Genomic DNA, 27022 nt, shown 5'->3' with positions numbered 1-27022 from the left:
GAAAATGGAGAATTTCCAGAAGAAGAGTCTGTTCTCTCAGTGCTCTGAGTCAATAAGTTCCTAAGCTTTGGATTGGTTCCAAGTGACATTTTATGATCTGATAAACCTATCAGAGAGATATTTCTATTACCAGGATTAACATCTGATATGACACAAGTTTCATTTTCCATTTTTTCAGTCCCATTGTCACAGGAGTTGCTCTTCCATTTGAAGGTGGGCACTGAAGAGAACTAAATGAGAATGAACTAAGTGTAGCTGCTCGACCAACACCAGTGCTTCCTGAAGAGGTCAACTGAGGGGTTGGAGATCTTGATCTGGGTGACATTTCAGTTGTGAAGGCACTGTTAGACAACTGGACCTGCTGAATTGAGCCCAAAGTCATCCTACTGTTACTTCCACCACTGGCACTAGTGGCTGGGGAAAGATTGGATACAGTGCTGTTTGTAGGAAGCCCTTCCCTACTGTTTTCTGTAGTCAGTTTCCAGCTTGGTGATGGAAAAAGGTCAAGGCCGAGGTCATCCAGGCTGAAGTCATGATGTGCCGAAGGCAATGATGTAAGGCTAGAATAGAGGGAACTGGAACAAGAGCTATTAACAGTAGTGACTGCTGTGGCACTGGAAGTAAGGATGCTGGTACCTACACTGCTAGATAAAGAACCTCCACTGGCTGAAGAACTACCATTATTTTGATTAGCATCTGTCAAGTCAGGATCTCTACTAAATAACAAAAGAATAACAAACAAATAAAAATGTGCTAGTAAATTTACTAAAACACAATATTAACACACAAGTGTTACATGATGACAATACTGACACAAATGTTAACATGAAAATGTATTTTCAATAGACACTTCCTCCACATACTGATCAGGTATCTTCCTACATATACTTGCACTTGTGATAACTTCAATTTTTAACAAGACAAGACAAAAATGTGCATTGGAAGTAGGAAGAATGGTTTGGAATGTGTGAGGAAATGAATATGTATTGGAAATACATTTTCAGATTAAGAAGTTGTTAACTTTTAAGATGATAGCTCACTCTACACACAGATTAGCTAGAATCCCACCATAAATTGGTGGAGGAGCCAGTGTACCTAGATAAGCTCCATTTAGAAGGCAGATAAAGAAAAGCTCACTGAGCATGACACCTGATGGTAAAGGCACACCCATGGTAGACCACATTTTGTCTTGACCACGGAATACTTTCTGCCCAGAATGTGGAGGAAAGAGGCAAGTGAACTCCACATTATCACCAGAATGGATGAAATGATAACATGACCATCTGAGCACTTTCACACAAGCAGTTGATGAACCCATTAGTTACACAATATGTGTGCTTGCCTTTACTCCACTATACAGATGCTGGCTTGAGGAGGAAAGTACATCAGTTACTGAAGAGACACAAGCTGCAGAAGAAAGACGATTAGATGAGGATCACGTTTGATGTACGTTATGTGCTCACCTGTTCTCAACTAAAGAGACTGATTGCAGGAGGAGGGCACAAATGGTGTGAGTTACAGTTTAGTACTGTGGCTCACATTACTCTGAGAGTGCCAATGCCACATCGCTTCCCATTGTATTGTGCCAAGCTAAACCAGTAAGGAGTTTCCTTGGTCCACTATTCTAGCACTTACGAATTGGTAAGTGGCAAAAGTCTTCCATGATCCACTGATGAAGGGGAAGAAAATTTGAGTTAGGAAGACCAAATAAAGTACCCAGATTCTCATCAAATTTCCTGCCATAAAGATATTTCAAAAAAAGCAAGAAAGCACAAACAAAAGAAGAGAGCAGAATATTTCCCTGGTGCTGGCTTCTTCCACGACAGTCCATGGAATAGGTTTGGTTTGGATCAGACAACTGAGTAAATATGTGTACCAGGGTAATACCTCAAATGGTCTTATAGAATATCCCATCTTGCAATGGGTACTGGTAGATCAAGAGCAGATGGTATGAGTGTTTTCTGTATGTTGGCTCAATGCAAAATTTGGTTAAGAACACCTACAAGGCAACACTAGGTAGTTTGTGGGATCCTATTTAATCAAAAAGGACTCCTGTTAAGGAAGTTGTGTGTATTATTCTCAAAGATGGCAGAGGCACTGATGAATGGCAACCAGTGGAAGCTGAAATCCATCAGCAGACAAAAGTGCAGATGGTGTGAATAATGAGAGATGCATGTATGGAGAGTAACTCACATATGGAGGAAATGTTTCACACTCAGTGGAGGCGGGATGCAAGTGAATGAGAAAAGTGGTGAATAATATGAAGAAATCAATCTGAGGAGAGAAGTATATATGTATAATGGAAAAGGTGTGAGAAGCATCTAAAGAAAGAAAATGAAACTGATAATAGCAGATGATAAAGATGAAGTAAGACTGGAGAGAAAGATGCAACAAAAGCAAAAACACCTAGAGCTCAAACAGGGCATGTGAGGGAGTGTGCAAATCCCTATTTAGGTCTCATTTAGGCATGAAAGTCAGGTGAGGGGTCAGAGAAAAAAAGAAGCAAAACAGATAGAATGTACAGGGAAGGAAATACACTGGAACCATGAAAGAAGAAAGGCCATAAACAAGGCAGAGAGTGAATGAACAGTTTGATTAAAAGAAGAAAAAAGTGAGAAATGTGTTACACAGTATGACCAAGTATAAAAGAATGGTGTGTTGGTCAATGATGAAAGACCCACCACTTTCAATGACAAATAAACATAGTGCAACAACAACGAATGGGCAAGTCCACACTGGAATATGTACAGAAAATATTCTTTAAGAAAAAGGGATATATGAAAGTGAAGCAAGACAGAGGGAAAATATGATGGAGGAATACAGGTAGGAAGTGAATGATAAGCATAGTTTTAAACTTTCGACAAATGACAGACAATAAGTCAAACCTGATGTGAATAAGCCCAGAAATGTATGTTTGATGCTCATGAGGAAAGGTCTCAGAAATTGTGCCTCTCACATTATTGATCTATGAAGCAACCATGGAGTTGAATAAATGGAATACAATAAAGTGATTGATAAGTAAGAACAGGAATCCTTGACGTGGAGTGAAAACTTATCCCACATCCAAATGTCAGAAGTTCTGCCTTTGTCCAGAGACAATCCTTAATCACAGGAGGAAGCATTGGTGAAGAAGAGGGAGAGAGATCTGGTTTGAGAAGCAGTAAGAGAAAACCAAAAGTAGTATAGAGATGGTTCAGTCACCATGACAATTCCTAAAAGCAAAAGAACTTCTCACGGGAAAAAATAAGAAGTGACAAACAAGGTGACCAAAAATGTTATTGTTTGCAGACGAATAGAAAAGGGCTAAACTCAGATAAAAAAGAGTTGAAGAAAACTCCTAGAAGTAGCAAATATTTAGTAGGTATAAAAAAGTACTTAGATCTCGGGTTAAGTTCTCCCTCTCCCCATAGCTAAGTAGCCTCCAGTAAAAGAAGGTAGGAACAAGAAAAGAAAACCATATGAAAGTGGGCCAAGAGAACTCAATCATCTAAGAAAAGAAATGTCAGTCCTGGACCAAGAATTTGGCAAATGAAGGCCCTCACAATGCCAAAAAGGACCAACATTAAATTGAAGGAAAGACCAAAGAATGAGGAGACATAAGTATGATAATTAGAATGTAGAATAACTATTAAAGACAAGCAAGAGTGGTGTGTAGAAACGTGTCTAACACATCGACTATAGCCAACAAAAGAAATAGGAAGAAAAGTGAGGAGAAAGACAAAGAGAAGAAACACAAATTGGCTGTCAAGATAAAATGAGAACAATAACAGTAAAAGAGATGGGTAACTGACAATAAGGTTCATGAAGGAGATTTCTGGTGGAGAAAAAAATGGGAAAAATAAAGGCCAAGAACTAGGAATGAAAAGTTTAGGGGTAAACCAATCCAAATGAGGTATGGAATAAATGGCAATGTCAAGAAAGAAGAAAAACCTAAAAAGATAATGAAGACAGATATCATATAATGTCAGTTCAGGTAATCAGGAAGAAATTAAAGCCACAGAAGATATCCAGGCAAAAAAGGATAACTCAACAAATACAATGTACACAAGAAGAAGAAATACAGTAAAATTAATGGAATCTAACCCAATAAGTCCCTACAACAGGGAAACAAAGTAAGAAGAGATGGAATAGAAGAAGTGGAAAAGGTAAAGTTGGCAAAGATGGTCTAGTTATGTATAATGATTGGTTTTGTTTGAATTTTGCGCAAAGCTACTTGAGGACTACCTGTGCTAGCCTTCCCTAATTTAGCAGTGTAAGACTAGAGGAAGGGCATCTAGTCATCACCACCCACCTCCAACTCTTGGGCTACTCTTTTACCAAAGAATAGTGAGATTGACCACCACGTTATAATGCCCCTACAGCTGAAAGGGTGAGCATGTTTGGTGTGATGGTGATTCAAACCTGTGACCCTTAGATTACAAGTTGAGTACCTTAATCACCTGGCTATGATGGGCCCAAAGTTGGCAGAAAGAAGGGAATAGAATAGAAGATATGTGAGATCTTGGCTGAGACAAATGGACTAAAAAAGTTATAATGGTAGACTGCTAGCAGGATATCACCCACATAGCAATATTCTCAGGGACTGGATCAATGATGTGAAGCCCCCAAAAAGGAGAAAGATGTAAAGGCCTGAAATGTATGATAGGAAAAATGACCCAGGTCAAAAATGGTTCCCTACTGAAAAGGCACCAACAACAAAGAAACCATATATGCAGAACCAAATTTGAGAAAAAAATACAGGCTAAAGTAGATAAGAAAAAGTGAAGGGTACTGGGAAAAATTCCTCACAATAGCTGTAGTGATTCTCTGAGAACTGATGTAAGGAAGAAAGATATAAGAGAAGGTTAAATGGAAAAAAAACATTAGATTAGGGGTCCACCCACCCCCTTCTGGTATATCCCAACCAATTGTAAGAACAAGTGAGCTGATTAGAAGGCCACAGGGCCATGACAAGAATCTCCCCAAATAAATATGAGATTAACAGAACAGTAATAATCCAAATATCAGTAGAAAACAAATGGTGGGAAAATAGTGCCTGTAATAAATGAAGATAGGGTGAAAAAGAAGTAAGTGTCAGAAATAAAGAACACTAACATAAGATCAAATTAGGCCTTGGGGAGTCCCCACATTGAAAATGGGAATGACTGGCAAACTCAAAAGGTGGAAGAAGGTGAAGAAAACCTCATCAGTCAATGAAGGCTCAGTAATTGCAGTAGAAGCCAAGGTAACATCTAAAAGAGAAAGGTTGTACCCTGATACATGCAACCTTCCAGAACACAACAGCAGGTAAATCCATCATCAGGATGTCCACACTTGAGTCCCATAAAAAAACATTAGTTGCTGGTGTAACCCTGAAGTGGTAAGGTTAACTCCAAAATACATTGCATAGAAAAGTTCCTCAAAACTCGACTGCAGATATAAAGGAGCTTGAATTAACTGATAGATTAGAAACATTTGTTGGTTGAACAAATCAACAGGAATTTAAAATAAACCACTTTGAGAGGAAAACAAAGTCTAACATGTATGAATACATAAATCAAAAAGCATGTCTGAACTTGAATACTGCCAAACAAAAAGTGAATATTTGGTAGAATAGTGTAGAGGGAGTCACATAGGTCAGGTGAGCATAGTATGCTACTATTGGTTAATAGATGATACATGATGATTAGCATGAGAAATATGTTGAAATGTATTATTCCAACAAGGGGAGAAAGCAAGGCTTGTGGCATGTGTAAAGAAAACGTTTGCATACAGAAGGCAACACTCAATGAGAATAGTTAATCTTGTAAACAGAGGTATGTACCGTATTGGAGTATACAATGTTGAGGAGTATTGATACTTTATTAGATTGTCTGTTTGTTTGTAGGTTAAACACAAAGCTACACTATTCATTTGCTACAGTTAATTTTTTGAACAGTGTAGCTTTGTGTTTAAACTACGAACAAACAGATAATCTAATAAAATATCAATGCTCCTCAACATTGTATATTTCAATATGGTACTTACCTCTGTTCACAAGATTCACTATTCTCATTCAGTGCTGCTCTCCATATGCTTATTTTCCAGCAAATCTTAGATTATCCAGTGTACAGTAACTCCTTAACGGGCTCTGAAATAAAATAATAGTCCATCAGTTTCCAAATGTATTTTTCATCACAAAATGAGTTAACTCCAACAGATAACTGCAGCAATTTCTTCAAGGCTATCAAGTTAGTAGCACGTTTTAAAGTTATGCAAATTTGCCTATGTACACTGATGGCCAAAATTTTAAGGCCAATGAACATAGAAAGAAAAAATATGCATTTTGCATTGTTAGCCAAATTGAATAATTTGGAGAATAAATAAGTGCAAAACCCTGATTGAAGTATCAATTCAAAACATAGAAACTAGGTTTAACAAGTGTTCAACATTGACAATTATAATCTTTTGGCACATTTCCATCCTAGCTTTGAGCTCTCATGGCTTTCAGGTATTTTGAAAAAATAAGTTTGAATAAAAAATGACCACAAAGAGAAGAGCACACAGCAAAATCCAGTATAGAATCTCCTAGTCAAGACAGGAAATGAAGACGATTATTTCAAATGTCTGCAAAAATTGGGGAAAAAGTACTGGACATAAAAGTGTTCAAGTAGTTAGTGTTTTTATACTAAAATCTCTTGTAAATCTATTCACAGTAACATATTTTCAGGCACAGGTTTATAATCAGATTCCATTTCATTAAATACAGCTATTCCATCACTTGATGCAGTCGAAGGTTTGTTTTTTTTTTCAATTGTAAAAAATATGCTGAGGACAAAAAGAGGAGGAATGTTTCATGCAATCTTCAAATGAGTTGTTTTCTTGAAATGTAACAGTCATAATGGGCTCTAAAAATAATTGTTTTAAGGCTTCAGTTATTTCATGAAGTAAACTCTGTTAGATTATATCATTATTTAGATAGGAGTTATTTCAGTGATTTGTATTATGTTTTTTTTTATTTTTGTAATTCATACTTTACACTTAATTAGTAGCTTTTTTAATTGATATTCTAAAGTATCTCAATCTATAATGGATTTGTTTTTTAAGTTTGTTTTTGTAGTTCAATACTATGCACATATATAAAATATGTACAGGGATGTTTTATATACAAAATAGAGGTATCCATTTGAAAAGTAACGAGTGAAAAGTCGCATGACTCTATACACTTTTAAATTAATACATTTAATATACTCATTCTAATAGAAAAACATCCATTATTATGCTAAATAACACTCAAAACAAGAAACATGCTGCTGTAATGATAACAACGTGTAATTTCAAACCAGCATTCCAATTGTAGATCTTGTTTCACATTAGATTTTATAAAATAAATGAGAATAAATTTATGGATTAAAGCTGTCCCGAATTTTATGAAAGCTCAATTTACAAAGTTAGTTCCTTCAAGATAATACAAAATTCTTAATTAAGAAAATCATGTCACAAAGTTGCTTTTATTCCAAATTTTAAAAAGAAACAACTTCTGACCTCAATCAATTAATACCGTGTCAAAGGTGGAATGGAAAGAAATGCCTTAAGACCATTGCTCTAACATCACTTTCTATATCACTATTTCTCTTTGAAATCTTTGATAAGTTTATTTGATAAGAACTTCAAGTTTAGCATGCTTCTAACATGCAGTAATAAACCTACGTTTTATATTATTATTAACTTAATAATTCGGGGAAAGCTTCATTCTTATTAAATCTAACAACAGTAAGTTTCTAAAAACTAAATAAACTATCTTCCTACACTCTACAAAATTTTCCTGATAATTAGATTCAACAATGATTTACTCAGTATCTAACTTACCTGATAATTGAGTGTGTTGCCATAATAAATTCCTGTTCACTCGTTAAAGGGTTACAGAGGACTCTTTTACTTTTGGTTTGAACGTGAATGTATTTTTCGTGAGCAATTCTTAGTCGGTAAATGCCACTGGTGTTGCTGCCTACCTGAAGGGCTAAATTGTTTAAGAAAATATATATGTATGTATTGTAATGAATATTAATTGTTTTCACAATCAATGAAGTCATACATTTTGCATTTCAGTTTTTAGTGCATGGTTAATAACTTTTCAGTACCTGGCTGGGATCTTAACTAGCTTGAAATACAAAGGTATATGAACAGAAAAGAATAACATTCACTGTTTCAAAGAATCAAAGACCTTACAAACTAAAGGTTTAAGGTTTTGTTATTATAAAAATTTCAACATGAGCATTGATTGTACTAATTCCTCTTGAAATTCCTAATTGTGTTTAAATCATTAATGGAGATAATAATTCAAATGAAGATAAGCCTTTTACAAAAATAAATAATAGCTGAAGGCATGAAAAGAAACTTGATATAAAGAATAACCCAAGCTAAATTTTCTGGATTGAGCAAACAAGAAATGATAAGCACAGTTGGTAGAAAAATACGATATTTTTCTTGATGTCTTTTCCTATTAAAATTAGAGTCAATGATACATCAGTGAAATGTCAGATTTCATGAAAGAACTAAAAGTAATAGATATAAAACAAACAAAATTAAACTTAGCATAAATAAAAATAGATATAAAACAAACAAAATTAAACATAGCATAAATTAAAAGTAACAGATATAAAACTAACAAAATTAAACTTAACATAAATTAAAAGTAATAGATATAAAACAAACAAAATTAAACTTAACATAAATTAAAAGTAATAGATATAAAACAAACAAAATTAAACTTAGCATAAATTAAAAGTAACAGATATAAAACAAACAAAATTAAACTTAACATAAATTAAAAGTAATAGATATAAAACAAACAAAATTAAACTTAGCATAAATTAAAAATAGATATAAAACAAACAAAATTAAACTTAACATAAATTAAAAGTAATAGATATAAAACAAACAAAATTAAACATAGCATAAATTAAAAGTAACAGATATAAAACAAACAAAATTAAACTTTACATAAATTAAAAGTAATAGATATAAAACAAACAAAATTAAACTTAACATAAATTAAAAGTAATAGATATAAAACAAACAAAATTAAACTTAGCATAAATTAAAAGTAACAGATATAAAACAAACAAAATTAAACTTTACATAAATTAAAAGTAACAGATATAAAACAAACAAAATTAAACTTAACATAAATTAAAAGTAATAGCTATAAAACAAACAAAATTAAACTTAACATAAATTAAAAGTAATAGATATAAAACAAACAAAATTAAACATAGCATAAATTAAAAGTAACAGATATAAAACTAACAAAATTAAACTTAACATAAATTAAAAGTAATAGATATAAAACAAACAAAATTAAACTTAACATAAATTAAAAGTAATAGATATAAAACAAACAAAATTAAACTTAGCATAAATTAAAAGTAACAGATATAAAACAAACAAAATTAAACTTTACATAAATTAAAAGTAACAGATATAAAACAAACAAAATTAAACTTAACATAAATTAAAAGTAATAGCTATAAAACAAACAAAATTAAACTTAACATAAATTAAAAGTAATAGATATAAAACAAACAAAAGTAAACTTAGCATAAATTAAAAATAGATATAAAACAAACAAAATTAAACTTAACATAAATTAAAAGTAACAGATATGAAACTAACAAAATTAAACTTAACATCAATTAAAAGTAATAAGTTTAATTATTACTTCATGTTTGAAGGCATGAAAAGAAACTTGATATAAAGAATAACCCAAGCTAAATTTTCTGGATTGAGCAAACAAGAAATGATAAGCACAGTTGGTAGAAAAATACGATATTTTTCTTGATGTCTTTTCCTATTAAAATTAGAGTCAATGATACATCAGTGAAATGTCAGATTTCATGAAAGAACTAAAAGTAATAGATATAAAACAAACAAAATTAAACTTAGCATAAATAAAAATAGATATAAAACAAACAAAATTAAACTTAACATAAATTAAAAGTAACAGATATGAAACTAACAAAATTAAACTTAACATCAATTAAAGTAATAAGTTTAATTTTGTTTGTTTTATATCTAACATAAATTAAAAGTAATAGATATAAAAGAAACAAAATTAAACTTAGCATAAATTAACAGTAATAGATATAAAACAAACAAAATTAAACTTAGCATAAATTAAAAGTAATAGATATAAAACAAACAAAATTAAACTTAGCATAAATTAAAAGTAACAGATATAAAACTTACAAAATTAAACTTAACATAAATTAAAAGTAATAGATATAAAACAAACAAAATTAAACTTAACATAAATTAAAAGTAACAGATATAAAACAAACAAAATTAAACATAGCATAAATTAAAAGTAACAGATATAAAACTAACAAAATTAAACTTAGCATAAATTAAAAATAGATATAAAACAAACAAAATTAAACTTAGCATAAATTAAAAATAGATATAAAACAAACAAAATTAAACTTCACATAAATTAAAAGTAATAGATATAAAACAAACAAAATTAAACTTAGCATAAATTAAAAGTAACAGATATGAAACTAACAAAATTAAACTTAACATCAATTAAAAGTAATAAGTTTAATTTTGTTTGTTTTATATCTAACATAAATTAAAAGTAATAGATATAAAACAAACAAAATTAAACTTAGCATAAATTAACAGTAATAGATATAAAACAAACAAAATTAAACTTAGCATAAATTAAAAGTAACAGATATAAAACAAACAAAATTAAACTTAACATAAATTAAAAGTAATAGATATAAAACAAACAAAATTAAACTTAGCATAAATTAAAAGTAACATATATTAAACTTACAAAATTAAACTTTACATAAATTAAAAGTAATAGATATATATTATACAGATATATATTTGGCATAATGATTAATTAGAACATGCTTATAGCATGAAAAATCAAATAACAAAAACTGAGGTTTTATCCTTCTCTTTTTATATATATTAATGCCTTAATTATTTAGATCTTTTATTTTATGAAAGTTTTTGGAATTCAAATTTTTTTGTTTTCAACAATTTTAAACAACTAAGAAAACTACCACAACTTACTAGCCAAATAATTTTAATGACAATGAAGTTAAAAAAAAACAACTTTATGTCAAGTGAACATTTTGCTAAGATTAAAGAATTCCTTTGACATAATTTTCAGGATCAAAGAAATGTTTGTTAGAGAAAAGGATGGGCAAAATTAAGCCAACTAAATAAAAAACAATTTAATAAAATTGAAAGATAAAAAATATGCATTTTAAACATTCTCAATTTTGAGAATGCAATACATGTGTTATGATTATTTTTGAAAGAGAAAATAACGTCTGAAATGTTTCAGAGTTAGAGAAGAAGGCTTAACTCAGCTGAGACAAGAGATGAAGAAAATTCCTAGAAGTAGCAAAATTTTGAGTGGGCATGAGAAAGTAGATAGATCTCAATCATCCTTCCCCCCTTAGCCGAGTAGCCTCCAATAAAAGAACAAGGAAATAAGAAGAGGAAACCATCTGCAAGTGGACCAACAGAACTCAATCATCTAACTAAAGAAAACCCAGTTCTGAGATATGAATATGGCAAATGAAGACCCTCACAAGACCAGTAAAAACAAAAGAGACCAACATTACGTTGAAGGAAAGACCAAAAAATGAAAAGAGGCAAATATGATAGTTATAGCATAGAATACCTATGAAGGACAAGCACGAGTGATGTGAGAAAGATGTCTAACACATCAACTATGGCCAACTGCATGTCAGAAGAGAAAGACCTCAGACAGGACTAGAAGGATGACAAAAGGAAATAGGAAGAGAAGTGAGTAGAGAAACCAAGATAGAAAAATGAAAAATGGCTGTAGGAAGAAAATAAGGCCAATAATAGTAAAAGAAACGGATACCCACAAAGCCGTACATTTCTAATAGTCACTTCCAATGAGACTGATGAAACAGATTCCTGGAACAGAAAGAATTAGAAAAAGATGAAAGCCAAAAACATGAAATGGAGAGTTTAAAAATAGACCAATCCAAACGAGGTATTTAATAATCAATAATCAATTTAATAATCAATCAAAAAAGAAAAATTCTGGAAAATCAATGAAGAAAGAAGTCTTATAATGTCATCAGTAGGAAATGAAAAATACAGAAGATATTCAGGTAAAAAAAAAACAACAAAGAGCTCAACACATCTCATTTACATAAGAAGGAGTAAGAAAATTATTTTGGGTGAGTTCCAATAACTAGATGAATTAATGTTTAAAACTTACTTTCATTAAGATGATGTTTCAACTTATGAAGATCACTTGAGTGGCACAGTTCCTGGACAGTTCTTTCAACCAGGTCCTTGTTAAGATACTGGCTGTATGTTGAGGACACACCACTACACAGAAACATTAAATTATCGAAACTGTATGCATGTAAAATGTTTCAACCAGCTAACTATAGGCCAGTTTGCATTTTTCAACAAAATAAATAAAAAAATAATATTTTCCTTGTTTTCCTGTTAACTTGTTTCCTTCAGCTACTTTGTGAAATTTCTATCTTTGAGATATTAAAAAACTTGGGAAATCTATTTATTTTTTAGGCTTTGTTTGTTTGTTTTAAATTTCATGCAAAAAAACTCCAGGGTTATCTGCACATCTGTTCCTAATTTAGAAGTGATAGCCTGGAGTGAAAGTAGCTAGTCAATACGAACTACTGCCAACACTTGTGCTAATCTTTACAAATGAATATTAGAACTGACCATATTATAATTTCTCCATAGCTGAAAGAATGAATGTTTGGTGTTGTGATTCAAGACTTAAATGAAGAAAGTGCACTAGGCCATCTTTTAGGCATAAAAAAATTTAAATGCAAAAAAATACTACAAAGCCAAATAACCAACTTTCAAAAAATCTCTTAGCTATGATTTACAAAGTAAGTTTAACAGAAAAATCAGTGATACACTAAGAAGTAAACAACAGAATAAAAGTATAATTTAATGAATTTTGTTTGTTAAGTTTTATTTATATTTCTGAAAAAGATGCATATTAGAACTCCACATCAATCTCAACAACACAATATGTAGGATATATAAGAAGAGTGGTTTCTACTTGTACAGAACATCAACTGAAGGTTAAAACAAATACATTTACCTTGTATCAATGGCCAAAATTTTGCCTGTTACATCTAACCTTGTTGTAAACTGTTCGATACCAGATAAGCACTGATTTCGTTCACTTGGAGGGATACGACGGGCCACACAAAACAACAAGTTTTGAACTTCTGCAGGAAAATGCATAACAATATAATACTTTTAGTGGAATTTTTTTTTATTATTTGTGTATGTATGAAAGTTTAATGCTCTAAAATCTGTATGCTCATATTAAACATACAATAACCTGAAAAAAAACAATAAAAAACAAACAAACAAACACACTAATGTATCACTCATATACTTCTTTATTGCTATTTTTGTAATGTGTATAAGACATTTTCTGTTGACAACATTTATGTCTGACCTCCTAACGGGAAGTGACAGACTTTGCCATTCTTATTCACCAGCAAATCAGATTAAGGTTTAGTAATGAAAACAAAGTATGGCAATAGACATCTAACACTTGTGAGACAGAAAAAGGCACTTATTACTTGAACATTTGGAATATCCATATTCTGTCTTCAGCAAGATATATTAAACAAGGTAGCACATAAGATACAAAGATTTCTAAATTTACAAAGTTCCAACATTTTTAAAAATAGGAACTGAGATACAAAGTAAAACAATGAAATAAATTTTAAAGATTTTATGACAAGTGTAGTGTACAAACACAAACATTGTTTTTTTTTAACAAAATTATAAAAGTTCTTTAGAACAAACTTAAATGAATTGGATATTAAATAGTGTTAAGACTTTTATACAGGTAAAAAAATGAGTGGCAGGGGTGAGCAAATGGAAGAGTTATGTTAAGAATTCTCAATACTTTCTATTTACAATTTATCTTTCTAGATATCCCATATAAATTCATTTTCGTTTTCAAGTATTTCAAAAAGTCAAAAACTTAGGAACAATGTTGTATCACACAAAAATAATAAAATCATCTTATCATAGATATCTAAGAGATTAAAAAAAACACATTATCATTTATTTTTACTGGACTATATAAAATTCACAGAAACAAACACTTTGACATTACTACAAACAAATTTCCAAAATGTGTAAATGAAATTTCTATTGGTAATGCCATTTTGATCACATAATAGCAGACATATAGATATTATTAATGTAAAATTAATTGCAAGTCAGGATAATAACTTATTATAATGACCCAATATAGGGGTGTGGTTACAGAAACCTATGCTTAATCACAAGTTAGAAATATGAATAACCTGAACCTACCTGAAGTTTCTGATTCTGGACTGTCTGAGCGCTCTGTCAGATGAGGTAAAAGAACAGTAGAGATCTGCATGTTTTCGTACTGGGATACTCTGGTCTGTTTTTCCTCCATACTCTCTCCTGGATCCTCAGGAGGTTTTACCAGGAAACGACAATTAAAAGTTCGACTTTTACTTGTACCTGAGCCAGGATCTGAGGTCCAGCCAAACCCATTACCTGCAGAAACCAGGCAATAATATAAGCCTAAAGAAAAAAAAAGACAGTTTAGGTATTTTATTAAGTTTACCTTCAGCAGGAGGGGGTTTCCTGTTCTTTTACACATTGGGTTTGCTTCCAATGACAAGCATCATATGCTGCCTGACATCTCAACATCCTTTCTGCATAATTTGCATGAATGATGTGTATGTAATATTGCTTTTTAAGATGTATTTTGGTATGAATTGAAAGAATAAAAAATATTTAATTCCAATGCATTCTGTTTTGATGTATGGGCTTAGTATGTATTTCATGATGTTTCAGTTTGGTACACTTTGGGCTACAGTGTATGTTTGTTACAATACTATTGCTAGAAAATTATATGATGTTAGATGTATTGAAGCAGCCTATTTTTAACTTATTACAACTATGGTAGCACACAAAAGAAAACAAATCACACTATAGCATGTGACTCATCTAGGTCATTGCTAAGGTAATTATTAAATCCAGCATTCTACAGTATTTTACTGATCAAATGCATGAAACACATTATTTTAACTTCCAGGATGCCATGAACTTGTGACCAACTGTCCACCATGTACACGAAGGTTTCCACTTCGTTTAATAATATAAGAATAATAAGTGCAAATTAATTCCAAAAAAACATCAAAATTAAGAAAGTAGCAAGGAGTTTCACACAATTATGTTTAGTATTCTTTAAAATCACTTCAGAAATAAAGACATACATAGAGAAACACGTGGACTTTCAGGGCTATTTTGTGAACCTCTGTTTGATAATACTATGCAAAAATCTGGGGCTTCATTTCTCACAAAGACAGCCTACTGTATAATTTTGTGCTGAAAAAAAGTTTCACAATGATATTCAGAATAAAGTAAGGACATACAAAGTTTTATAGATAATGTAATATATACAACAATTACAATTGTTTCTACAATTTTAAAAATCTAATAGCTGTTCAAACAATTTTTTTCTAACCATCTGAAAAGCAGATTATTATATCTAACATTATAAATTTCATGTAATTTTATCTGCAGTGATATGACCTGCCAGATTTGCAAAGAACTATCTTCAATAATTACAAATCCTTATAGTTTGGAAAATTAACTGGTTGTTTTCCAATAATAATAAAACCATTAATTTCAAACTTTCTCTAAACAACAGTAGTACTGGCCAACTTGACTGACTTACATTAAGTTTTATATACAAATAGTGCCAGTATAGATTTGAGACCTCCTTTCTGGTGTAATTTAGTTGAATTCCTCATTTGAAACAACATAATACCTATAACTTAAAGAGTATCATAGAGTCTTTAGTATATGATCTCTTACAATTTAATAAATTAAATCTTAAAACTACCAACACCTTTCTTTCTTTAGCAAAATATCTAGGGTAAAAAAAAAAGAAACTGAAACTTAAAGCGCATTTCTTGTAACTGTTACCCATGTAACAAGTAAAAGCACATTCTACAAGTATTGTTATAGCATAAACATTTATCCGATAGCTGACCAATGATTATGTTACAAGACTGCAATTAATGTATTTTTTAGTGTTACAGTAAATTACACTAAGGAAAATATAAGAATAATTTCAAAATAAGAGTAAAAAAATACACAAACCAGCATTGTTGTTTTTTTGTTTTTTACTCTTACTATAGTAGCACAATGTACCTGAAAATAAATTATAAACGGTGAACCCTGAATATGGAAAAAGTAGTAATTACAGTCATTTAAATCTTAATAATAAATACAGACCACATCAATAACCTAAATGAGGTTTGAGTCCCAACTGAGATTTTTGTTTGTGATGTAGTATAATTATATTTTCAAATACTTAAAGTTAAAAGTGTTTTGTTTTTTTGTTTATCATTTTGAACACCAAAGAAAAACATCTTTCAAACAGTTTTATTTTGTCTAAAGGTAATAAAATAAAGAAAAACACTCCCAGTTACAAATGTAGCACAGATTGATTAAGCTGTAGTGTGAGCTTGTTAACTGGTCTTGTGCAAAGATATCACAGATAACCATTACCTTTCTACCTCTTACCTATTGACATTGGTAACAAGTTACTGCTGAACCTTGCATGATCTCCCACATGAATTATGTTGTAAATACTTTTCCCCAGAAGGTCATCCTTTAAAAGCAAAACAAAAAACAACGGATTTTTCTATTCAGACCAAATGCAAAAAACAATTATTAAATGTTATTAATATACTTTGTTGTTGTTTCCTAAGCTTGGTTAAAGATTTATATACGAGATAAAATTTACCTGAGCATGTTTGTTTTTAAATGAACATGGAACATTAATTAGTGATAACATTTTCTATGATTTACTTTAAAAAGTAAAAATCCTGAACAATGAGTATTAAATTGACACTGTAATATTTATCTTTTATGTAATATCTATCTTTTATGTAATATATATCTTTTATGTAATATCTATTTTTATGTAATATCTATCTTTTATGTAATATCCATTTTCATGTAATATCTATCTTTTATGTAATATTTATCTTTAATGAAATATCTATTTTCATGTAATATCTATCTTTTATGTAATATTTATCTTTAATGAAATATCTATTTTTATGTAATATCTATCTTTTATGTAATATCTATCTATATGTAATATCTATCTTTTATGTAATATCTATTTTTATGTAATATCTATCTTTTATGTAATATTTATCTTTTATGAAGTTAATTTGAAAAATATTCTCTTTAAAAAGTTGTTAAACAAAAAGTAAACTTTTCTTGGGATTATAAAATTAGTCACATGCTTGAATAACAAAACATTTGCTAATACACAAATCACCATTACTGTGGCTTTGAAAGTGTGACTAAAACAAAATCTAAACTGAATTTTGTCAATGTTTTTTTCTAGCTCAAAAGTCTGTACATACCTTGGTGTACTTAAGGAAATAGCTTATGTTTTCTGATACCACCTCTATCTTTCCGTCGGTGTTGACAAGAATAATAAAACCATCTAAGGCCTGAAATGATAAAATATTAAGTTAAAAATAAAAATATAAAAGCAAATAATTAAATATACAAGACATATTAACAGATAACGTACTGAAAAACTAAAAGCATGACATGTTAAAATTGATTTACCCAAGAAAATATCAATAATCTATAAAAAAAAAAAAAATTCAAGAAATAGTCCTAGTATTATTATTTTGCAGGAATTATTTTAAATTACATAAATGCTGCACCTGAATGAAACAAACCTGAAATCTTCCAAAACTGAAATAAAGTACTGGTATAACATTTTTAATTAAAAACATCAGTCAAATTACAAAAAATACAACTGATTTTTCAATAGCTTGACTCTTAGGAAATCTAAATACTGTATACCAAGATTATACATAGATACCCTCCCCCCTTAAAAAACCAAACTATAATTAAAGAAAACAGAATATATTAAGAGTACTTCAAAATATAGCCTTGGCTTATATCTACATTCTCAAAACCAAGACTACATAAACTCACACATAGATAACCATTATTTTTAAATACTAAAAACAAAACATATCACTAAATTACAGTGTAATGTATTTATAGAAAGAAACCTTGGATTTGTATCTAGAATATAAAATAAAAGTTTGAATTAAAATTATAATTGAAGAAGTACTTTTAAACTATCAAAAGAAAACTAACCGTAAAAAAAAAACAACAACAAAAGCAACCCAGTGACCTAATTTTAAGAGTAAAATCATAATTTAGAATGTAAAATCAGTTTCGAAACTGGAATGGAGTCTATCCAAGAAAAAGTATTGTACGGATAGGGAAAAAACACATATTCAAGTACTTGCTCATGCCAACAAATATCTGTTGGCATTAGAGCAAAATTCTTCTTTTTCTGATGCACACACAAGCTTAAAAAAAGGTCACTAAGATTATGTTGAATGCTTTGCCACTGGAGAAAATTCATATTCACCATTTACACATGAAGTGATAACTGTTATTACTGGATGATTGTTTACACCTTCCACTGGCTGAAAAACCACAATCTTCGAACACAGTTATTTAATTACAACATTTACATTCTGTGAATAAAAAAACTGATATTAAAAATTGCAAACTTACAGAGTCACTTTTCTTTATGGAAATGTGAATATAAATTATGTATTTTCTGAGTGAACAACCATCTAATACTATTCAAGTAATAAAACTTGAGAACATTTAACTCACGTGATGTTAAATAATTTTTATAACTCAGGTTTCACCAAGAAAACCCAGAACAATCAAGAACTATTTTCAGAGTAGTACATAAGGGCTTCCTACACTCATAAATTAAGTGAAAGATATAAAATGGGCACAAAATTCCCATTAGGAACAAAGCTACAGATACCATCACAACAGCCAAACCCTGCATCACTCACTTCCAATAATAAAGGGCCAAGAATTTCTGTGTTCAGAATGCTGGAATTACTTGAAGAAACTTCACTCTCTTGTAGTTCACAACTTTCACCTATAGCTACGAAAAAAGTTAAACTGTTACAACAGACATTTCTTTAAATAAACTTTAATACTTCATACTTATGTTGTGAATAAATTACTAGGAAGGTATCTTTAGATAAAGACTGATTTAAACAAATGATAACATTGAGAAATAAAAGAAAATTAATTACACTATGTAACAAAATTTTTACACTTTCTGCCCAAGAGCAAGAAAACTATGCCTGAAGTAAATGGAAAAGACCTATTTTTCTCTTCAAACTTTGCTTTTGTGACCTGGGTAATGAAATTTTCAAATTTACCCATTTTCCAGAACATTCCAGGTAGATTCAATGCTGAGTAGCTGATGGAGAATTTTCTTGAACTTACAAGAATTTTCAAGAACTTTCTAGAATGTTGTAGAACTTATGAGAAATTTCATGAACCTTTTAGAATTTACTAAAACTTTCTATAGTAATATATTTACAGGGGCTCACCACTTACCACTTCAGTTTAGTTCTAGCTGCCAAAGTGAACACATAGACCCATCCAAGGAGGCTTTACCAAGTTTCCCTGTTATCTTTGCCTTTGGGACAGCAGGGACACTGCAGCACACTACAACAGGAAGCACTGACCACAATGGACCAAGTTCTCTGTGGGGAGGCACAATGTCAAGTGTGAGCTACTAGTGAACCTCCAGAAGGTATTGTTCCCACCATTGCACGTAAAATTGGGTCTTATGAAACAATTTGTCACAGCTCTTGATAAGGAGTCTTTAGCCTTCAAGTACCTTCGATTACTTCCCTAAGCTGTCTGAGGCAAAAGTCAAAGTTGGTGTCCTTGTTGGACCACAAATAAAGAAGATCCTGGAATGCACAGAATACCCCAAAAAGCTCAGTAGGAAGGAAAAAAGCTTGGAGCAGCTTTGTCACAGTGGTTTGGAGCTTCTTGGGCAATCACAAGACCGAAAATTATGTGGAACTGGTTGAGGCTCTGGTGAAGAATTACTGCAAAATGGGCTGCAGGATGTCCATAAAAGTCCATATCCTTGATGCTCATCTTGACAAATTCAAGAACATGGGAGCACACTCAGAGGAGCAAGGCAAGTGCTTCCACCAAGATATACTGGACTTTGAACACTGCTACCAAGGAGCATGTAATGAAAACATGATGGGAGACTATATTTGGGGACTGATACATGAAAGTGATTTACATTACAGTTGCAAATCTCGAAAAACTACTCATTTCTAAACATTTTGTTCATTTTGAATAACGTTAGTATAAATACATATAAATTTTGATTCATATGTTGTTTTATTCAGACCTTAGGTAAATGAAAATGTGCAAATTTGCCCATTTTACATAGAAAATAAGTTAATTTCTAAATTTCATTATCCAGGTCAGAAAAGAAAAGTTTGAAGGGAATAATGGCCATTTTCTGTACTTTTACAACATAAGCAGTTACAAAATAACACATACTATCCAGAAACAAAATTTGTGTACATAATGTTATTGCTGTCCATGACCCTTCTTTCTTATTTTGCTTGGAATCAAAATGGTTAATGTTAACAGATCTCAGTTTAGTTAAAGCAATGTAGTGTAAATATCCGTGTTTTTGTGATTTTGCAACTATATAGGTATTTAGTTTTAGGAATAAGTCAAAACATCTTTTGATCACGTTTTTTTTTTTTGTCCTGTTTCATTTGAGTTCAATTACCTTGTTGGATTCTATGGATCTGGCTGACAGTTTCTTGAATTATGGCACACTTCTCTGGCTTGACAGTCAAGGAACTCATGTCAGCTAGACTAACAGAGATGAGTTCTACTAGCTCCTCATATGCCCCTTTGAGATTGGTCACTTCGGTCATTAAGGCACTTGTTACTGCAAATTTAAGAAAAAAACTATATTTGGTCTTCATTCCAACAAACTCTGAGAAAATGTTTCAAATGCTTTTTTTTTTACTATAGAAATGTCCGAGATGCGTGCATAAAAGCTGCTAGAAATCCAATGTCAGAATTTTGAATATGTGGTATCAAGTTTTAAGTACAGTAATCTGGAAAAACTGTACAAATACATGATAGTAGATTAACAAAACTTTAACATAACTAAGTAATCAACTAAAATATTAAAGCCTTAAAAAATAAAGTATCAGAAATTACCAATGGATTATTTACTGCTACTCAGTTAATCCTAAGTTTTAATTCTTAAGAGTAGCCATTTTAAATGCAACAAAGCATACTGTAAAGTTAGATATATTTTGAAGTGAATAATAAACTGGACAGAAGCTATCAGTTTTTCTTTCAAAACAGATGAGAGTTAACAAATTTAGATTAAATGATGATGCAACTCTTTGAGGTAACTTTTTATGGCTTGATCTAATGATCATTCTTTCAGGCACACATTGGACCATCTTTCAATTTTAAGTTTCAATTTTCCATTTTTTAAATAAACTTCAATGAGTTTTCATAAAACATTTTAAAATGTAAATTTGCTAGAAAAATCATGGGTAGCAAATTATTTCTACTTGATTATTTAACTTTTGAGTTATTTTTATGAAGCTGTATAAGTCATTTTGAAAGGACAGTTAGCTGGTCACATTTTTTGTTATAAAAATTTGTTTTAACAGAGCTAAGTATACAAGAGCAAAAATATCAAACTTTAATATTGTTCTGTGATTTCAAGACATGCATATGTATAAGCACATTAATGAAAATATCCAGGAAATGATGAGTTAAAAGGATGTAAATAGCAAGTATTGTGAGAATACCACCCCTTTATTGTATTGATGACTACACTGTGCGATTGGTTGTCACTCAGCCAATCAGAAAGTACAATACCAATACAAAACCTATACAATTACATGCAATTATACTACGTTCACCAGCAGTAGCATAATTCCAGCCATGGCTCTCAGTAGTGAAATACCACATTTCAAACATGTAGAAGTTTTCGTTCATCAGGTATACTCCAAACAAGATATTGTGACATGACTCCATGTTTTAGTAGAAACTGTACCCAAAGTTCTGAAAAGGGTACATGAAAGTGATATTGTTATTAACTGAAGTTGTTAAGATATACAACAAAACTCTCCAAAAGCAGTGTTAAATATCTTAGAGTGTGTTTCTTATGAAATGAATGAAATTTAAGCACAGATCTTACCAATGACCTACTTGAACACATTCTTCTGGGTGCTACCTCAAGCACAATAAGATACACACATATTAGCATAAAGAGGTCTCCAAATTCTTTGGCAACAGTCAATAATACTTTGTTTAATGGCAGAAAGGAGATATGTATTACAGTCACTGTACATTTAATAGTGAAGCATGGTGGGTGATCAGCTAAGGCCATATTACATCCAATGGCATCAGTGATGTGTGCAATTCTGATGGCATCCTGATGATGACAGATTCTTATCCATCATGCCATTTCCTCAGAAACATAATTCATTGAACAGGGACTCATCTACCAGTAAAACAATAATTCTATATGTCACACTACCAAACACTGGCCCCTCATGTGAGAACTGATTGCTTTACAGGAGTTAGAAGAGAGTTCCTATAGTGACTGTACCAGTGACCTTTTGGCAGTGCACTATATTACTAATTCTAGATCCTTTGTTTTTTTCTAATTATTCCATATATTACTTTATTTTCCAGCAATTTCATGCTCTCTAAATTCAAGAAGACATTCCTTAGTTAGGATTTTACCTTGATGGCGTAAAGGAAGTCAATATTCAATCAGTAGAGTTGTGCTATAATTAATAAAGAAAAAATCATGCAAGAGGTTTATCCTTCATAATCTGGAACATACATCAAGATGATGGTCTTACCACGCTGCTTCCTTGCTTTCTGCCACCCATATGGAGACCAATTACTCTGACCTTTATTCAGTACTGTCTGCAAGTCAGTCAAAAATATTAGATCAGTGGCACTGTCTATTAGAATTCACTGCTTTTAGCAATTCCAGAAGAGAGACTGCTTTATGGCTTCCAACTTCAACTTTTTGCTGTTTGAATGTTTTTCTAGCCTTATACAGAATGTTGTTGCTCCATGAGACAATGAATATTCAACCACCTTTCTCACTATCTTTGGTTTTGATGTAGACACTATTTGTAGCTATGACAAAAGGTTATTGCCCATCATGGTCTTTGAACAACCAATGACAGGCTTTTCATGCTTAGCCCTCTGATCAACTTACATTTTCTGACTAGTCCAATGTTTACAGATCCTAGTGACACTGGATGTTTATTTTACATGGGGAAAACTGAATTAAAGTGGTTATGAATTATCTCAGTAGTGACTGTACAGCACCTGTCCATCCATTACTGTCTCCTAATGCATCTTTTAGACAATCCTATGCTTAGATGATGTATATGAGATCATTGTGGAACTAGAATGGCCCAAATGAAAATGGTGCAAGCCTATATGCCACTTACACTGCAAAGCCCGAGTCATAAAATCTAACTTCCAAATACTGTTACTGTTCTGCAATACAGCTGAGACCTGTGAGAAATAAGAGCCGTTTTTATGGAGCTACCCAAAACACAGTATGTTACCAGTCTTAAATGAGTGTTTTGTATGCTTTCAATCTTATCTAGACATCTTACAGTCACACTGAACAAATGTAGTGTATAATCCAGAATTAAATGGATAAGACTTTGGTGAGCATTAGTAGGTTATAATTCTCAGTTCTATTTCCTGTTACAGCATTTAATAAGTTAATGGCTTTGGTAGCTTTAATTAACATGATGTTAATGTTATGGTGAATGGTTACCTCCAAATACTTCAGTGTTTCTTCCAGAGATTAAGCATGTGCCAAAAAAGGATGGTGATGGCTTGTCCTCATAAACGTGTTGTTGAGTGTGTAGAATATAGCTATGAATTTTTCAGTATTTTTATAACTTTTGTTATTTATATCAAAAATAATGGATCCAAGCATAATTCAACTATTGGGACATATTTTGATACTAAAGAGGCTGACAACATCCTCATAACCTAAGCTTGGCTTGCATAGAGATTAATATGAATACTTCTGATGGTTTAAGAGCATATGTAGAAACTGATAAATTCAAACTGTATGGAGTATTACTGGACATGTGGCACAATATGCTACAATCTTGCAACTCACATGCAAAAGACTAGTACATAGTACAACTTTTCACTTTTCCGTAATAATGCTTTGTATCACTAATAAATTCAACCTTCAAGTTACCAGTATAGTTTGTCACTCTAGATTTAAGCCTATCACAAATGTTCCCTCTAGTTTTTCTTTGCACAGGGTAGACTATAAACTCCTCTCAGTACAAATTTTGCTGTCCATAAACCGTTTCAATTTTCATAATTACCAAAAGCCATTAAAGCTTAAAAACTGAACAACACTTTAATTTGTTACTGGCTGTTGGTGCTTCCACTCTTGCCTTACACTTGGTCATGGTACTGTTAAGATAGTAAGCCTAAGTCTTCCACAAAAAATTGTTACCATCTGACTAATTTGAAAGGGTCTTTTGTTTTGGATGTGTAGTACATCTCAGATAGGTGTGTAGCTTTTGCATGCATTCAAGAATGAACATTGACTATCATTTGTGTGTTTGCATAATTATTTGAATTACTGAATAGCTACAAAGCTACACTGTTACTTTTGAATTCTATGTCACACCGGAGTCCTTATTAAAAACATAGGCTGTTAAAGTCTTTAAGGAAATTTTTTTCATACACTTTTCCCTCTATTATAATTACTGGGTGAATGGTCATTACTTCTTTCTCCTAGCTTTGGCTGGCCATTCAACCTATTTTTATGGTATTTTCTCCCCTAATCTTTTGGTCACTTGCTACTGTCCTGAAAAATAGATGAAATTATTTCCTCATGTCTTGGTTATACCATAGAACTTGCATGCTCTTGTATATTGGTTTATAGTGCAAGACTTTATACATACACACGTGTGTATATAAAGGATTTAATAATCAACACACAATACATCAGGCGAAAAATTCTTGCCAAAATAAAATAGAAGGGGAAACTTGCTGATTCACATATTTAAAATTTTAATTACAAGACTGCTCAAAATTAAAAAATGGGTCTTTAAAAAATTAAAATATTTACATTGTATTAAATCATCAAAAAGATACAATTAAGATGTAAAAATGTTTAAACTATACATGCACAACATTACAGGATAATATATTGGAGAATATTCAGATAATATGTCTGTAATAATTCTTTGAGGAGTTCCCCTGAAAAGTGTAATATTTTTAAAAGTAATTTTTTAAAAGACTTATAAGTAGTCTATTAGAAGTTAAACTGCTCAGATCTAAAATACGTTACTATATGGAGGATTATAAATGACCATGACCAAAGTATGATAGGACTTATTCTATTATTCCATTTCTTTGTAGTGTAGTGCAATTTCAACTTATTTAAATATGTTTGTTTTTTTTCATACATTTTTCACAAGGAAGGATGTAGTGGCAGTATATTCATCTCTGGTTAGGCACAGTTTGTTTGTTTTTTAGTTTAATAACAAGAGATTGTAACATTCTAAAGTAAAATTCTTCCTGGGAATGGAGAATGGCATGAAATGAACTGTGGTAAGCATAACATCACATTTGTTTGAGCAATGGCTGGTAATACTATTGGTGTTGTAGGTTTTCCCTTGTAGTTATTTTATTCAACTGGAAGGATTTCATCTTAAAATGCTAGAATCTCTGACCATTTATATAAAAAAACAAAAAACAGCTCCTAAACAGAAGGTGTGCACACACTAAATTACATCTTCAATTGTGAAAATGTAACAAAAAAAAAACAAAACAGGACACGAATTTAATTTAAATATCTAGAGAACAATGATTTATTTTTCCCTAACTTTTCTTTAACAAGTCTTTATGTGTCATAGCCTTACAAATGATGTACTACTTACAGATTTAGTTCTGGTATATTGTCTGTGGTACTACTCTTTGTTTTTCCATCATTAGACACAAGGCTCATGTTAGGCTACAGATGGGCACATTCACCACAAAACCTAGCCCTGTTAACAGAAAAAAAACTTTATAGAAACCATAAGCAAGAAGCTAAACATTTTTTTAATATTTAACTCTTAAATATTTCTTTGTTTTTTGTTTTGGATATATGTCAAAAACTACAAATGGCTAGCTATACCAGTCATCCTAATTCTTCACTGATAAACCAGAGGGAAGGCAACTAGTCAACTACTACTGCCAACACTTTGACTACAATAATCAAATAGTGGGATTTTATTATCACTTGTATAAGGCACTCAAGGCACAAAAGTGCAGTGTATAATTTTGGGTTAACAGGACATGAACTATGGGCTCTTGGATACACAACGTGGCACTCAAACTACAAGCTCATGCCTCCTACATGTGCAAAAATAAACACTTTACACTCAAGACCTGTTTCAATTTATTCAGCCTGGCATGGCCAGGTGATTAGGGTGTCTGACTGGTAATCTAAAAGTCACTGGTTGAAATCTCAATAACACTTATTAATCATGCTAATTCATGATACTGTTTGACGATATTTTGGTGCCACAAAAAAAGTAGAAGGTCATTCCATAATACATGTCAGAGCTAACAATTTTTGTAACTGGATAGCAGAAAAGATGAACCAAAAGAAGTTGTCAAGCATTTAATGTCAAATCTCTACAATATACAGCTCTTCCAGTTCATCACTGCTTTTCTTAATGAGATGAAAGAATTGGAGTCATGGTCATGAATATGACTGGCTGAACAAATAGCTAGGTAGACCTGTAAAACCTAATTTAATGTAAGGAGATTGCTCTATGTTTTTGGATAAGCAATAGTATGATATCAAAACAAAGCAAACTGTGAAACTCCTTTGAGCCTTGCCTACCTAACAGCAGTTACAACTCTACAAATAAAACCAGCTCCTACCAAATTATAAGTTTGATAAAATCATAAGGATTTATTTCTAAGCATTAAACCTCTCCAGTTTGAAAGCAATACACAATATTTAACCCAATCTTACCTTGTCATTTAATATATTCAA

The 27022-nt window shown here is 31.3% G+C and overlaps 1 protein-coding gene across 1 annotated transcript in view; it reads right to left on the bottom strand.

The window, feature by feature from the left end:
* LOC143228403 (uncharacterized) overlaps positions 1-27022 on the bottom strand; it is a 143896-nt gene that overhangs the window by 57473 nt on the left and 59401 nt on the right. Inside the window, 11 exon segments of the mRNA XM_076459669.1 lie at positions 131-716; positions 7828-7978; positions 12239-12351; positions 13106-13235; positions 14347-14559; positions 16603-16690; positions 17460-17549; positions 18942-19036; positions 20714-20832; positions 20834-20878; positions 25914-26021. Coding sequence (XP_076315784.1) covers positions 131-716; positions 7828-7978; positions 12239-12351; positions 13106-13235; positions 14347-14559; positions 16603-16690; positions 17460-17549; positions 18942-19036; positions 20714-20832; positions 20834-20878; positions 25914-25981 — 1698 coding nt within the window. The 5' untranslated portion in view covers positions 25982-26021.

This window comes from Tachypleus tridentatus, chromosome 10, assembly GCF_004210375.1.
Source record: "Tachypleus tridentatus isolate NWPU-2018 chromosome 10, ASM421037v1, whole genome shotgun sequence".
Taxonomy (NCBI): Eukaryota; Metazoa; Arthropoda; class Merostomata; order Xiphosura; family Limulidae; genus Tachypleus; species Tachypleus tridentatus.
This window is presented reverse-complemented; position numbering and strand designations above follow the sequence as displayed.